At 50.0% G+C, this 13,135-nt stretch overlaps 2 protein-coding genes and 1 long non-coding RNA gene across 4 annotated transcripts in view; 2 read left to right on the top strand and 1 right to left on the bottom strand.

The window, feature by feature from the left end:
* Window positions 1-1,797: 1,797 nt before the first annotated feature.
* The window catches only part of LOC308587043 (carboxyl-terminal PDZ ligand of neuronal nitric oxide synthase protein-like), a 72,218-nt gene continuing 60,880 nt past the window's right edge, over window positions 1,798-13,135 (bottom strand). For both annotated transcript variants that reach the window (XM_081194400.1, XM_081194401.1), the window contains 2 exons: window positions 5,181-5,472; window positions 1,798-3,062 (listed from right to left, as the gene is read on the bottom strand). In XM_081194400.1, coding sequence (XP_081050526.1) covers window positions 2,594-3,062; window positions 5,181-5,472 — 761 coding nt within the window. In that variant the 3' untranslated portion in view covers window positions 1,798-2,593. The remainder of the gene's footprint in view (window positions 3,063-5,180; window positions 5,473-13,135) is intronic.
* SPATA46 (spermatogenesis associated 46) lies at window positions 9,073-10,835 on the top strand. Its single transcript, XM_081194536.1, has 2 exons — window positions 9,073-9,298; window positions 10,219-10,835. Exons 1-2 carry the CDS (start codon window positions 9,193-9,195, stop codon window positions 10,737-10,739), a joined length of 627 nt encoding a protein of 208 aa, XP_081050662.1. The 5' UTR covers window positions 9,073-9,192; the 3' UTR covers window positions 10,740-10,835.
* On the top strand, window positions 11,958-12,739 carry LOC308587184. The gene is made up of 2 exons (XR_014008275.1): window positions 11,958-12,643; window positions 12,690-12,739. It is a non-coding gene; the product is annotated as an uncharacterized lncRNA (long non-coding RNA).

Genomic DNA, 13,135 nt, shown 5'->3' on the forward strand with positions numbered 1-13,135 from the left:
GTGCAACCATACAACCCTGCTTGCCCCCAGGGCACCCCCTCACACTTTTATTCTTTCAGCCCGAAAACAGGTATGCAACCCACTCTCCATTTTAGAGCAAGATGCTGAGTGCTTTTCTGGCCTTTATGCTAAGCAGTGGGAGAGGAGGCAGCAGAATGGCAAGCCAAGCTGGCTGCTTGGCACCCGTGGTCCTCTGTTATTAAGCTGCCTTTAGCAGGAAGAGGTGCAGTGCCCTTTGCTGCCAGGCAACAGGGGAGAAAGAGCTGGCACAGCTTGATTCAGTTTGTGGAGACCCTGTGGAACTCCATGCACTGCCAGGGGCATTGGTGACAGCAGCACCCAACCACGGAAAGCGCAGTGATGGGCTTTGAGCATCCTTGGGAGGCAGACATGTAGCCGCAAAATGCGTTGAAAGGACAGGATCAGCCTCAGACAAGTTGCTTCTGCATCCCTCCCAAAAGCACTGCGACGGGAAGGAAGAAAGGAGAACCTTGGGCAAGATTCCCCAGTTGAATGTGAAAGCTGCCCATCACAAAACTACGGCCCCACATTTCCCACCCTTGTGTTTTCCTGATAAAAGCAAACTTGGGAATAAACCTTGCAGTTTTTGCAGATGCACTGCTTGCCTCTCTCTCTCTCTGCCTCCAAATCTCTGGATTAATATGCACAAGGCTTTGAGGGGATCTAATTTGGTTTGGAACATTTTAGAGGGAGCCTAGTTTGGCTCAGACATCTCCTGAATTTCTCCAAATCAGCTTGATTCAGATCGGGAATTTGTCTGACTCTGAGGCACACACCTCCTCTTTCTCTCTCTGTGTGTATAATTCTTCTTACAGCATTTGATATACCGTGCAGTTGTAATTAGTACTTTTCAGTAACTAACAACTTGTGGAATTTCTCACTTCAAACCCAGCAAAATTGAGAGATTTTTTTTTTAAGGGGGGGGGGGAGCCTTGCCAATGTTAAATAAAAATTGCACATTGAAGTATCTCATTTAACATTTTTTACCATTTTATGTAAACTGTTAAGAGATTGGTTTTTTTTTTCCTGATTAAGTGGTATATAAAACTTGCTAAGTAACATAAACACTTTGGCAATAAATAGGAAGGTTCGCTGAATTTCAAATGCTTGTATAAAAGACAAATGATGTAACCAGGTATGTGAAAATTCACCAGCGAGGTGGAACTCCCTTGTCCAGAATGTCTGGGGGCCTGAGACTGTTTGGAGATCATCTGAGCATCTGTGGTGATCGTGCAGCAGTGGCGTTTCATCAGCTCTTCATGCACAACAGAGTTAAAGCCATTTGATTGGCATTTGCAAATAAGTACTGCTGAATATGCTTGCCATCCATCTGAAATGTAGCCGGGCATCTGTAGTGCAAGTCAGATGGAAGGGGCTTTTGCTATCTTCATATCCTGAGGTAAAGTGAGAGGAAGGGTAAAGGAAACACCAGCAGATGACAGAGAGCACAGTGATTTCAGTACAAGCTGCTCATTGCTCTCTCTTTGGCTTGAAAACATCCCAGTGCTGAATCTGGACAGCAAAGGGGGGGAGGAAAAGGTTAAGGCCAGGACTGAAGACTTCTAGAAAGACGATGAGGTACACTCCTAAGGGAGACAGAAGCAGCAAAGACTATATTCCTGGAAGACACTGACAGGACAGGCGGCTCTTGAGCAGAATCCTGAGGGATTTCCCCCCCCACAAGGTCTAGGAATCTTGTGTGCTTAATGAGAAGATCAACTTGGCAAGAGAGATTAAGGTCCCTGGTCACCTGAATAAATAGGACTCTGCCAGGAATTCCAGAAAGAAGAGTTTTATTAGAAGGCCAGCTGGAGTCAAACACAGCTCAAACAGAAGAAGAAAGGTAGGTCTGGGTCTGAGCAGAAGAGTAACAGGAACAAGACTGTGAGAGTTGGCTGTAAGCAGAAGATCCTTTTGCTTCTCACCATGAGGTTTTAAGGGATTGGTCAACGAAGCTGGCTTAAAGTGCTTCCTTATGCAGAAGTTCGGCACGAGATGAAGATGCTTCATGACAGCAGACTCCTAGGTGGCAAGGCTAGTGACTGGCATGGCGGTGATTTGACTCTGAATTGCTCTCCAGCCACCGTGAAGCACTGATGAATGTAGACAGCTGTAGGGATCAGAGTCCCGGGTGGCAGAACTGGCAGGAAGAAGGCACAGCGCTACGGTAAAACAGCCGGACAACAGCTAAACAACAGCACTTTCCAGCTCTGCTCACAAGGACCGGTCTCTGGAGGCAAGTGATTCTCATTCTGGCTGTGCAGTTTCAGTATTCCCAACACCCTGACGGAGGTGATGTTTGCTCAGGAGGGTCCACAGATGCTCCACTGGTTAGCAGAGCAGCCCAGGCAGCCCAGAGCCCACAATGGCTGGCTTCCCACGCCAAATGCAAACATTTCTGGGTGCTGGAAAGCACACCTGCCTTTCTCGACCTCCTGCCCACAACTTTACCCAACTGGAGCCACCTTCTGGCGATGCGGGGTCCGTTCCGTCATCAGGCTCGAGAAATGTTAGAAAGGAGCAGCCGAAGCAGGGACAGTCTTGCTACGAAACGGGAGCAGCTGAGATGATCCTACTCAAACGACAGCAAATCTGGACTGTGACCTTCAGCTTCCAGGGTGGACGTCTCCGCCGTTGAGGGGCCCACGTTGCTCTCGAACTGGCATTCGGGAGAGCTCCTGCCTGCACTCAAACTGAGCTGGAGCGCCCCATTTTCCGGGGAGGGGGGTATCCTGTAAGCAGTGTTTAGTTTAGGCTCCAAATTCTCCTTATAGATGAGATCAGGCACCCCACAGGCCCTGCTGTGGCTGGTCCCAACCTCCTCCTGCGTCAACAAACCCATTTCGCTCCGCGCTGCCTCTCTCCTGGAAGGCTGGCACGCGTGTTCCTGGCTTCCCTCGGGGGAAAAAGCCTCGGCGCTACCTACCAATGGCTGGGAGGCAATCAACATATCTTGGGTGGTCTTCAGAGCTCTTGGGGTGCGCTTCTTGGTAATCTCCGGGGGCGGATTGAGCCGGGGAATGGCATCGACAGGAGCCTGCCTACAAGCATAAGGAGAAATGGTTAAGGGAGGCACTCAATGAGAACGGTGCACTACCGAATCCTTTGAAAAGCATGGCTTGAAACCAATCATGGCTCACAGCTCTTCGTGTCGCCAGCTTCTTTCTAAGAAACAAGATGGCAAGAGCTAACGGCTTCCGTTTCAACCAAAACTAGAACGTGTAGCACGCAGAAGACAGCAAAGTGCAGCCAGCACTTCGCCTACCAGGGCAGCATAGCTTAAAAAGTGGCACAACTTCTTCCAGCTCTTCGAAGGAATACACCTCCTAAGAGCGCAGGTCCTTAGTTTTCTTCCACCCCAGGGCTGATCTGGTGGAGAGTCCCGTCCCATTTCCGCCTAACTATTGTGGTGCACTGCTTTCCGTTACACAAGTAAATCAAGTGTAAAGCTAAAGGGACCCCTGACCATTAGGTCCAGTTGTGGCCGACTCTGGGGTTGCGGCGCTCATCTCACTTTATTAGCCAAGGGAGCCGGCGTACAGTCATGTGGCCAGCATGACTAAGCCGCTTCTGGCGAACCAGAGCAGCGCATGGAAATGCCGTTTACCTTCCCGCCGGAGTGGTACCTATTTATCTACTTGCACTTTGATGTGCTTTCGAACTGCTAGGTTGGCAGGAGCAGGGACCGAGCAACGGGAGCTCACCCAGAGCAACGGGAGCGAACTGTTGACCTTCTGATCGGCAAGCCCTAGGCGCCACCTGCGTCCCTAAATCAAGTGTAGCGATGGGCAAAATGGCCTAGTACCACTTTTCAGGACCTTCTGTTAGCTGTATGTGCTGGGACTTAAACCTCTGAAAGGTGTGAGCCCCTGGGGGTTGTGAGCTTTGGAAGTTCATATGTTGTCACGACTCCAACTCCAGCCCCAGCGCAGGACAGCAAAAAGGTTAAGGTACCCCTGGACCAGGCATAGGCCAACTCGGCCCTCCAGATGTTTTGGGACTACAATCCCATCATCCCTGACCACTGGTCCTGTTAGCTAGGGATAATGGAAGCTGTAGCCCCAAAACATCTGGAGGGCCGAGTTGGCCTATGCCTGCCCTGGACAGTTAAGTCCAGTCAAAGGCGACTATGGGGTTGCAGCACTCATCTCGCTTTCAGGCGGAGGTAGCCGGCGTTTGTTCACTGGCAGCTTTCCAGGTCGTGTGGCCAGCAGGAGTAAACCACTTCTGGCGCAACAGGACACCGTGACGGAAACCAGAGCACACGGAAATGCCGTTTACCTTCCCGCCACAGCAGTACCTATTTATCTACTTGCACTGGTGTGCTTTCGAACTGCTAGGTTGGCAGAAGCTGGGACAGAGCAATGGGAGTTCACACTGTTGTGGGTATTCGAACTGCCAACCTTCCGATCGGCAAGCCCAAGAGGCTCAGTGGTTTAGACCACAGCGCCACCTGCATCCTCTGGCAGTGGGGGAGGGGGGCCTCAGGTAAAGTCCCAAATTCCTATATCCATGACCTGCGGAAGCCGCAAACAGTAGTGACCTCTAATGGCTATGGAACTCTACGTGGGGCTACCTTTGAAGGTGACCCGGAAACTACAACTAATCCAGAATGCGGCAGCTAGACTGGTGACCTGGGGGCGGCCACCGAGACCACATAACACCAGTCTTGAAAGACCTACATTGGCTCCCAGTACGTTTCCGAGCACAATTCAAAGTGTTGGTGCTGACCTTTAAAGCCTTAAACAGCCTCGGCCCAGTATACCTGAAGGAGCATCTCCACTCCCATCATTCTGCCTGGATACTGAGGTCCAGTGCCGAGGGCCTTTTGGCGGTTCCCTCATTGCGAGAAGCAAAGCTACAGGGAACCAGGCAGAGGGCCTTCTCGGTAGTGGCACCCGCCCTGTGGAACGCCCTCCCACCAGATGTCAAAGAGATAAACAACTACCTGACATTCAGAAGACATCTGAAGGCAGCCCTGTTCAGGGAAGATTTTAATGTGTGACATCTTAGTGTATTTTTGGTCTTTGTTGGAAGCCGCCCAGAGTGGCTGGGGAAACCCAGCCAGATGGGCGGGGTACAAATAAAAAAATATTATTATTATTATTATTATTATTATTATTATTATTATTATTATTATTATTATTAAGCCCACTTACCATTCCTCCTGGTCCTGGCCTTGCCCACAGGAGAGAGCGGCCCCAGCACGCTCATTCACTTCGGTCACCCCAAAGCTGCTGTGGTTGCTGGTCTCTTTCCTGCGTAGCAAGTCGTTGACTTTCGCACCCACCGTCTTGCTCAGGTTCTTCAAGTGCTGGCTGCCCCCCACCCACTCGGGGTGACCTCGAGGGCTCACACGGGGGGAGGATCTGGAGTGAAGGGAGACCGATTTGGCAGCTGGCAGCTTTGTTGCAGTGGTAGTGTTTGAATTCTCAAACGTATTTTGGTCAACTAGAAAAGAAACAAAATGGCACCCGTGTGAGTGGGACAGTTGCCAGGAAAATCCCTCTTCACCCAGCCTAGCCTGACCAATTGTTTTTCATGTGCATTTGTTATCTATTTCATGAATGAATTTCTTCCCATAGAACACAAGGCGATTTAATCTATGTGCATCAATAACCAAAGCATATTTTAAAACAACTTCAAGTCCAATATACACAAGCTGGGATGAAAATCTTCTGTTGAGAGGCTTGTTGGAAAAGCGAGTTCTTCAAATCACTCTCCTTCCCAGGCTGAGAGGAAAAGATGGCAAAAGCAAGTTATTTATTGGGACAGTGGGAGTTTTGCAGCCGCTGTTAAAGTTGCAAAGCAATGAAGTATGCAATAGAGCAATGGAGAATTTCTGAAACAAAAATGGGATATTAGCTCCGCCCAAGGCATGATGGAGAACAGCAACAACTGGGAAAAGGTAGACATAATATTTTACAAGGACTGGAAGAAACACCACAGACAGAATAATTGCCACACACAGGAAGCACATGGATATAATTTGACTGCCTTACTTGTAGTTTTTATAAACCACTTAATGTGTCAATATGAATGGATGCTGTTAACATCATAGTTATTTTATAATGGATTATTTTGACCGGAGTGTAATTGAAATTAATAAGATAAACACAGAAATAAATTAAATCATCAAACCATCATATCTAGCATGCGGGGGCTACCTAAATGATATAATTTGGTACCTGAATGATTGGTATTAGTAATTGTGTTATAATTTGGTATTGTTATAATGAGGCTATCATTGGATTGTAATTGAAAACGAATAAAAATTATTTTTAAAAAGGAAAAAGTGAGTTCTTCAATAGATGCCGAAATGATAACCTAGATGGTGGTTGCCTGAAACACAGCGTAAGAGAGAATCCCAATTCTAACACGGCATGGGATGGACCTCCTAGTGAATTGGTATCTGCAGGAGGCCTTCTCTTGAGAAACACGGTTATCAGGGGTGAGACAACTTTAAGCTATACTGGTCTCAAGAGCCTATAACTAACACCAGCCCTTTGAACTGAGCCGGAAGCTAACTGGAAGCCGGTGCAATTTTTTCAGCAAGACATGGAACGTGATCATAATATTCTGCCCCAGTGAGTAGCCACATCGCTGTATTTTTCACCAAGTGCAGCTTTTCTGGGCCCCAGATAGAGCGGACTGCAGCGATCCAACATGGAGATTATCACTGTGTGGATGGCTGTGGTGAGGGTCTCCCAGTCTAGAAATGGCCGTCGCTGTCTCAGTTGCCAAAGGAAGAAAGCCATGATTGGCTTTTCTCACCAGGGACACAAGGAAGGGGAAGGTGTGCATTTAAGAAACCAAGTCCCCAAAGGGCAGAAACTCTGTTCAGCTAATTAAAAAGCCCATACCTACTTTCCCAGTTTTATGTCCTAGGACACTTCTGGTACACAGGCTTTCCTGCTTCCTGCTTCCTTAAGAAGCAGGCTTATAAATCTCTGCTTTCCTTTGGACCCCATTGGTGCATAGCTGTCAAGCGTCCCTTATTTGGCGGGAAACTCCCTTATCCCAGTGCCGTTTCCCGCTGCTGTCCCAGATTGATGATGTCCCTTAAATTTTCCGGGTTTCATGCTCGCCCGGCTCGGGAGGGAAGCATCGGCTCGGGGTCCTCCGCCTTGAGAGAGCGTGCGCACAAGCTACCCCGTCTCTGTCTCTCCCTTTCCCCCCTCAGGGGCACGTCGTGAAGAGACAGGTGGCGGCGGGCAGGCAGCCCCTCTCTTGCAAGACTTCCACCGCGCTGCCAGGGGAAGCTGGAGGCGGCAGTGGCGGCCTGAGGGAGGAGGAAGAGATGGGGATGGGGAGGGACACAGAAGGGCGGTGCTTCAGTGGCCGCGGTGCCGCCGCAACCGCCTCATGCCGGGCTCACGGGCGGCATGGGCAAGAGTCTCTCTTCCTCCCTCCCAGGCGGGAAAGGGCCGATGGAACTCCTCGCACCAGGACGACAGCGGCCCCGACGTGCTGCTCAGCATCCCCTCAAAACTAGTGCATCATCTTAATGTAGTGATTTCCCCCTCTGCATCCCTTTCATGACTCTATTTTTATAAATCATTTGTCCATCCATAGTTCAAATTTTTACTACAAGTTTTCTGCCAATCCTACCAGTGTATGTAACTCTTTACAATAGCTTTTCAACTAAATTATAAACTTTCCCCATTCTTTATTAAAGAGGTCCTCTTCCTGGTTTCTAATTCTGCCTGTAAGCTTTGCCATCTCGACGTCGTTCATCAGTTTTGTCTGCCCCTCTTCTTTGGTGGGAGTTGTAGACCCTTAGGATCATCTAGTCCAACCCCCTGCAAAACACAGTCAGTCGCAGCAAAAGCAGCATGGATCCATGAGTGCTGGATTTATGCATAAGCTAAGCCAAAATCCCTTATTTTGGCTGCTGATCCCTTCTTTTCGAGGCTGCTGGTCCCTTATTTTCAAGTCTATAAGTTGACAGCTATGCACTGGTGAGGCCAAGAGGTAGGTCTTGTTGTTTGGGACCTTCACATACCACTGCCGAGGCTTGCGCCTTGGAGAGATCACTTTGGTGCTGCTAACACAGTGGTTTGACTTCACCACCCCAGAGGCACACCCCATTTTCTCTCGAGACAAATGGATGCCAACGACAATTTACTCCATTTCAAGTTGCTTTAATCTACTCTTCACTAGCGATTCATTTACTCGCCCTTTTCTCTCTCCATTTGGTTAATTTCCTCTTCCCTTTTCAGTTCACTCAGCTGGTTGTGTTTTGGCACTTATTACCCTCATTCCATTTCGGCATGTTGGTTTCCATCTCTCCAGATGGAAATATTTCCCATTAGCCTTCTTCCATCGTTTCTTTACCCTCTTCATGAGTATTCTCAAACTCTCTTGAACTTCCTCACACCTCACCTTGACCATTTCCCTCTTTTGCTTACTCCTATTCAAAATTTGGCCAACGGTCTCCTTTAGAGTGCATGTCATTGTGATCACGTTTCTCCTCTTCCCTTCGACTCCCTTTTTCGTTTCAGATCTGCTTCAAGCTCTCATTATCTTTTAAGTGTCTCTTCTCTAATTCTCCACTCTTTTCCTCTCTCCTTCCACATTCTGACTTAAATCTACTTGCCAAGCCAAACATTTTTAGTTCAGTTTTTGCCTCCTTCCCCTTCTCCCTGGTTATACCATATTGTTTTTGTAATACTCTTCTCATCCGTGATTAAGCCACTTCAATCACTTCATTAAAAAAATTATCGCAAGGCATCTCTTTATTTGAGATTTTCCTGGCAAACCCTCCTGCCTTACGCTCCTCTGCTTTTGTTTCCTGAGCCTGAGCTCAGAGTCTGTGTCTCATTTTAATCCACCGATTGCTGCCTTTCTCGTTAGAGGCGGTAAATTAGGACGATGGGGCTGAGATACTTCACGAAGGACACAGAACCACTTTCGTTTGCGTCTGTGTAGCCTGTCCTACACATCTCTCCCCTCGAGGAAGATTCAGCACGAGACCCACATAGAAAGGCTTCTCCCACAACTTGCCCTTGCCAGACAGCAGCCTCTACAAAGTCATGCCCAGGTGCCAGCAGTCGCTGTTTGTTAGGTCAGGAGATGATGTCACAAGGCCAGCTGGCTCCCTGGTCCTTTGCCCGGAGAAAGCTTTGCACCACAAATGGGAACTTTTAGTGAAGGAGTGTCTGAGAGGAGATGGAAAATTTTTCCCTCTTGACAATCTCTGGGCCACGTCTCCCCAGCTTTGCCCTGAAGAGTGTACCTGACTTAACATGCCCTGTGCACAAAAGCAGCTTGCCAGGTGAGCTGGGGAGGAGGGGGGAGCGCCAGGAAAAAGTACCCCCGGAACAGTTTGAACAGAAGCAAATGTTTTCTGAATGAAATGTGAAATGGGGGTAGAAGGATGAGGAGGAACCTAGCCTGCGGTAGTATAGGAATGCATGGGACGCGGGTGGCGCTGTGGTCTAAACCACTGAGCCTTTTGGGCTTGCCGATCAGAAGGTTGGCAGTTCGAATCCCCGCAACAGTGTGAAGTCCCGTTGCTCTGGCCCAGCTCCTGCCAACCTAGCAGTTCGAAAGCACACCAGTGCAAGTAGATAAATTGGTACCGCTGTGGCGGGAAGGTAAACGGCGTTTCCGTGCGCTCTGGTTTCCGTCACGGTGTCCCATTGTGCCAGATGTAGTTTAGTCCTGCTGGCCACACAACCCGGAAAGCTGCCAGTGGACAAACGCCGGCTCCCTCGGCCTGAAAGCGAGATGAGCGCCGCAACCCCATAGTCGTCTTTCGCTGGACTTAACCATCCAGGGGTCCTTTACCTAGGGTCGGAGGAAGAGGGTGCGGTGGGGGCGGGTCACCCCAGGTGTCACCACCGAGGGGGTGACAAAATGCCAGGTGGCACTCACCACGGGGCCTGCAGCGCACCCACAGGCTCCGTGCTGCCCCAATCAGCCCGCCCACCACCTCACCCCCAGCTGTAGGGCAGCTGAGTGGGAGGAGGAAGGCAGATTCCTTGGAGGCCTTGCGGAGCGTCCGGCCCCAGCTGGCCCCACCCCACGGGTGGGTGGCGCTGCTCCTGGGCACAGGTCACACATGCCGCCCCAGGCGCCTGATCGGCTTGCTCCACCATTGCCTTTACCTTTTAGCTTACCACACCAACCATCACACGGTGCTGGCCAGGTCTGAGAAAGGCACAAGGCTCACTCCCCCTTTTCTTTTGCCAGACTGCCTCCTCGTGGAACTGCAGAGCGGGGTGCCTCCGCAGCAGAACTGCACCATCTACCGCCCCTGGTATTCCCCCTACAGCTACTTTGTGTGCATGGACCAAGACAGCCAAACCGACTCCTGTGGTTTCCCAGGGACACTGGGAGGCAACAGCCTAGAAGCCCCAGCCGATACTGGGCCTGCCGGAGACATGGACAGTGGCTCCTCTTCGTCCGGCTCCCTGGAGAAAACATATCCCCAAGAGAGCGGTGGCGGCAGCAGCAGCAGGAAGGCCACGGACTGCATCACTTCCCAGGACATCCTCTTGGCTTCCAAGTGGCGCCCCCCGCATGGGTGCCAATGTGTGGCCTGCTGCCGAATGTTCCCGACTTTGCGCTCGCTCAAGGCCCACATCAAACGCGGGGCCCAGGAGGGCTTCAGCTGCCGGGTCTATTACCACAAGCTCAAAGCCCTGTGGGGGAAGGAGCGCAAATGGCGCCTCAGTAATCACCCAGCGGGCAGCCACAAAATCCTCAAATAGCAATGTCCATCTGCGAGAGGCGCCACAGCCACCGGGCGCCCATCCTCTCCCCCGCAGCCCCAAAATAAAGCAAGTTATTGATGCCGCTTAGAGCAAGCTCGTTGTTCCACCGCAGCCCCGCTCCCTTCCTCGCCTGGGGTCTCTGTTCCCAAAACGGAGAAGCCTCTTTCTCAGACCTCATCCTCCCTGAGCTTGCCCCTCATGGTTATTTCCACAGTTGATGCTGCTCAAAGTTTGGTGCCTCAATAAGTAAACAAACAAACAAACCCCTTATTGCAAAGAGAACGTCAGCAATGTCTAGGCAACACGATGACCGTGTACATATGCAATAGACAATCTTTATAGAATTCCTTCAAACCATAAGTACAAAATGAAATCTTTAGTCTCAAAGTCTCTGAAAATCTTTGAAGGAAGCGAGGCACCAGACTTTGTACGATGAAAGACAAGCTGTGAAGCTTTGTGTATTCAGCGAATATGATGCCCAACACTGGACAGTAATATTGACTACTGTTTTGTAGAATTCTTCGTCAGCGTGGCGGGAGGATATAGAATTGCTTCATAAATCCATCTTATTTTGAATGAAAGTATGTAAATGAAAGGGACGTGGGTAGTGCTGTGGGTTAAAAACCACAGAGCCTAGGACTTGCCGATCAGAAGGTTGGCGGTTCCAATCCCCGCAGCAGGGTGAGCTCCCGTTGCTCGGTCCCAGGTCCTGCCAACCTAGCAGTTCGAAAGCACGTCAAAGTGCAAGTAGATAAATAGGTACCGCTCTGGCGGAAAGGTAAACGGCATTTCCTTGCGCTGCTCTGGTTCGCCAGAAGCAGCTTAGTCATGCTGGCCACATGACCCGGAAACTGTACGCCGGCTCCCTCGGCCAATAAAGCAAGATGAGCGCTGCAACCCCAGAGTCGGCCATGACTGGACCTAATGGTCAGGGGTCCCTTTACCTTTTTATGTAAATGAAAATATCAAATGCTGTGGAACAGTGCTCATGTAATAATGTAGAATGCAATTCTACATCCTCCCACCATGCTGACAAAGAATTCTACCAAACAGTAATCAATATCCGGAATCACTGTCCAGTGTTGGACATCATATTTGCTAAATACAAAACGCTTCACAGCTTGTCTTTCATCGTACAAAGCCTGGTACCTCGCTTCATTTAAAGATTTTCAGAGACTTTGAGACGGAATGTTTCATTTTGTACTTGTTATGGTTTGAAGGAATTCAATAAATATTGTCTATTGCGTCTGTACGTGGTCATCGTGTTGCCTAGACATTGCTAACAAACTCTGGTGTTAGCTGAGGCCTGTCTGCAACTCGGCTCGCCTGCCCCGAAGCATCACCGCCGCTCGGCTGGTGGCTGTTTACTAAGGCTCCTGTGTTTCTCTGGCACGGTCACCAAGGCACACGAGGCTGGCAAGGCTGGCTAGAACCATGCCAGGAGCCTCTTCCTGGCACCTTCAGGGCGCCTGGCTGCCATGGAAGGGCAGTCGCTCCAGCTGGAGACACGCCGAGGCAGCAGATTCATCCTACAGGCCACAGAGGCATCAAAGGCATGTCTGCACATGAGACGGGAGGACTGACTGCAGCTCTTCTGTGCCGATTCAGGGGGCTTTGGCCTTCAACTGGCCCTTCGCCTGCCCTCATTGTGGGAGTAGAGTAGGCCTGGCCCTGCAGGGCAGGAGAGGCTGCAGTCCTGCCAGTTACACGCTACACTACACATGCATGCTTCATTCTGTACCTTCCTCAACCCCAGCCCTGTACCATCAATAACTCTGGAAGAGGCTTGGAGCAGACGCCACAGCAGAATGAGCAGGAAGGTGCATTTGTGGCAAGTCTTTAAGGCTGGCTATCAGAGAGGTGCCCTCATATCCAGCTTACGAAACACGTTTTAGAATCAGGCAAGAGAAGTGGGAAGTATCAGGCAGGAGAAGTGGGAAGAATCAGGCAGGAGAAGTGGGAAGATAGCAGAAAAATAAACTGGGTCAGCTGCATAATTTGTTATGGACCTGGCTGGTAGCCTAGATGACAGGCACAGAGTACTTTATTTAAAACACGGGTGGCCAACTCCCATGAGTGCGATCTACTCACAGAGTTAAAAACTGGCAGTGATCTACTCCCCTTTTTGGGGGTTCAGGTCAAAGTTGCTGAGCTTTTTTAAGGAAGAAAAGTTGTTTTTTTGGGAAGGAAGAGGAGGAAAGCCCGTTTTTAAGGGTGCAGGGCACAAAAGTTGAGGTTTTTTTAGGGGAGCCAAAGTTGTTGAGCTTCTTTGGGGGGAGCCAGTGATCGGCCAGTGATCTACCTCAGACGTTCAGTGATCTATCGGTAGATCTACCTGTTGGACATGCCTGATTTAGAACATGTCTGGTGTAAAAGGATTGTATGGCAATGGG

This window comes from Podarcis bocagei, assembly GCF_964188305.1.
Source record: "Podarcis bocagei genome assembly, chromosome: 5".
NCBI classification, from domain to species: domain Eukaryota; kingdom Metazoa; phylum Chordata; class Lepidosauria; order Squamata; family Lacertidae; genus Podarcis; species Podarcis bocagei.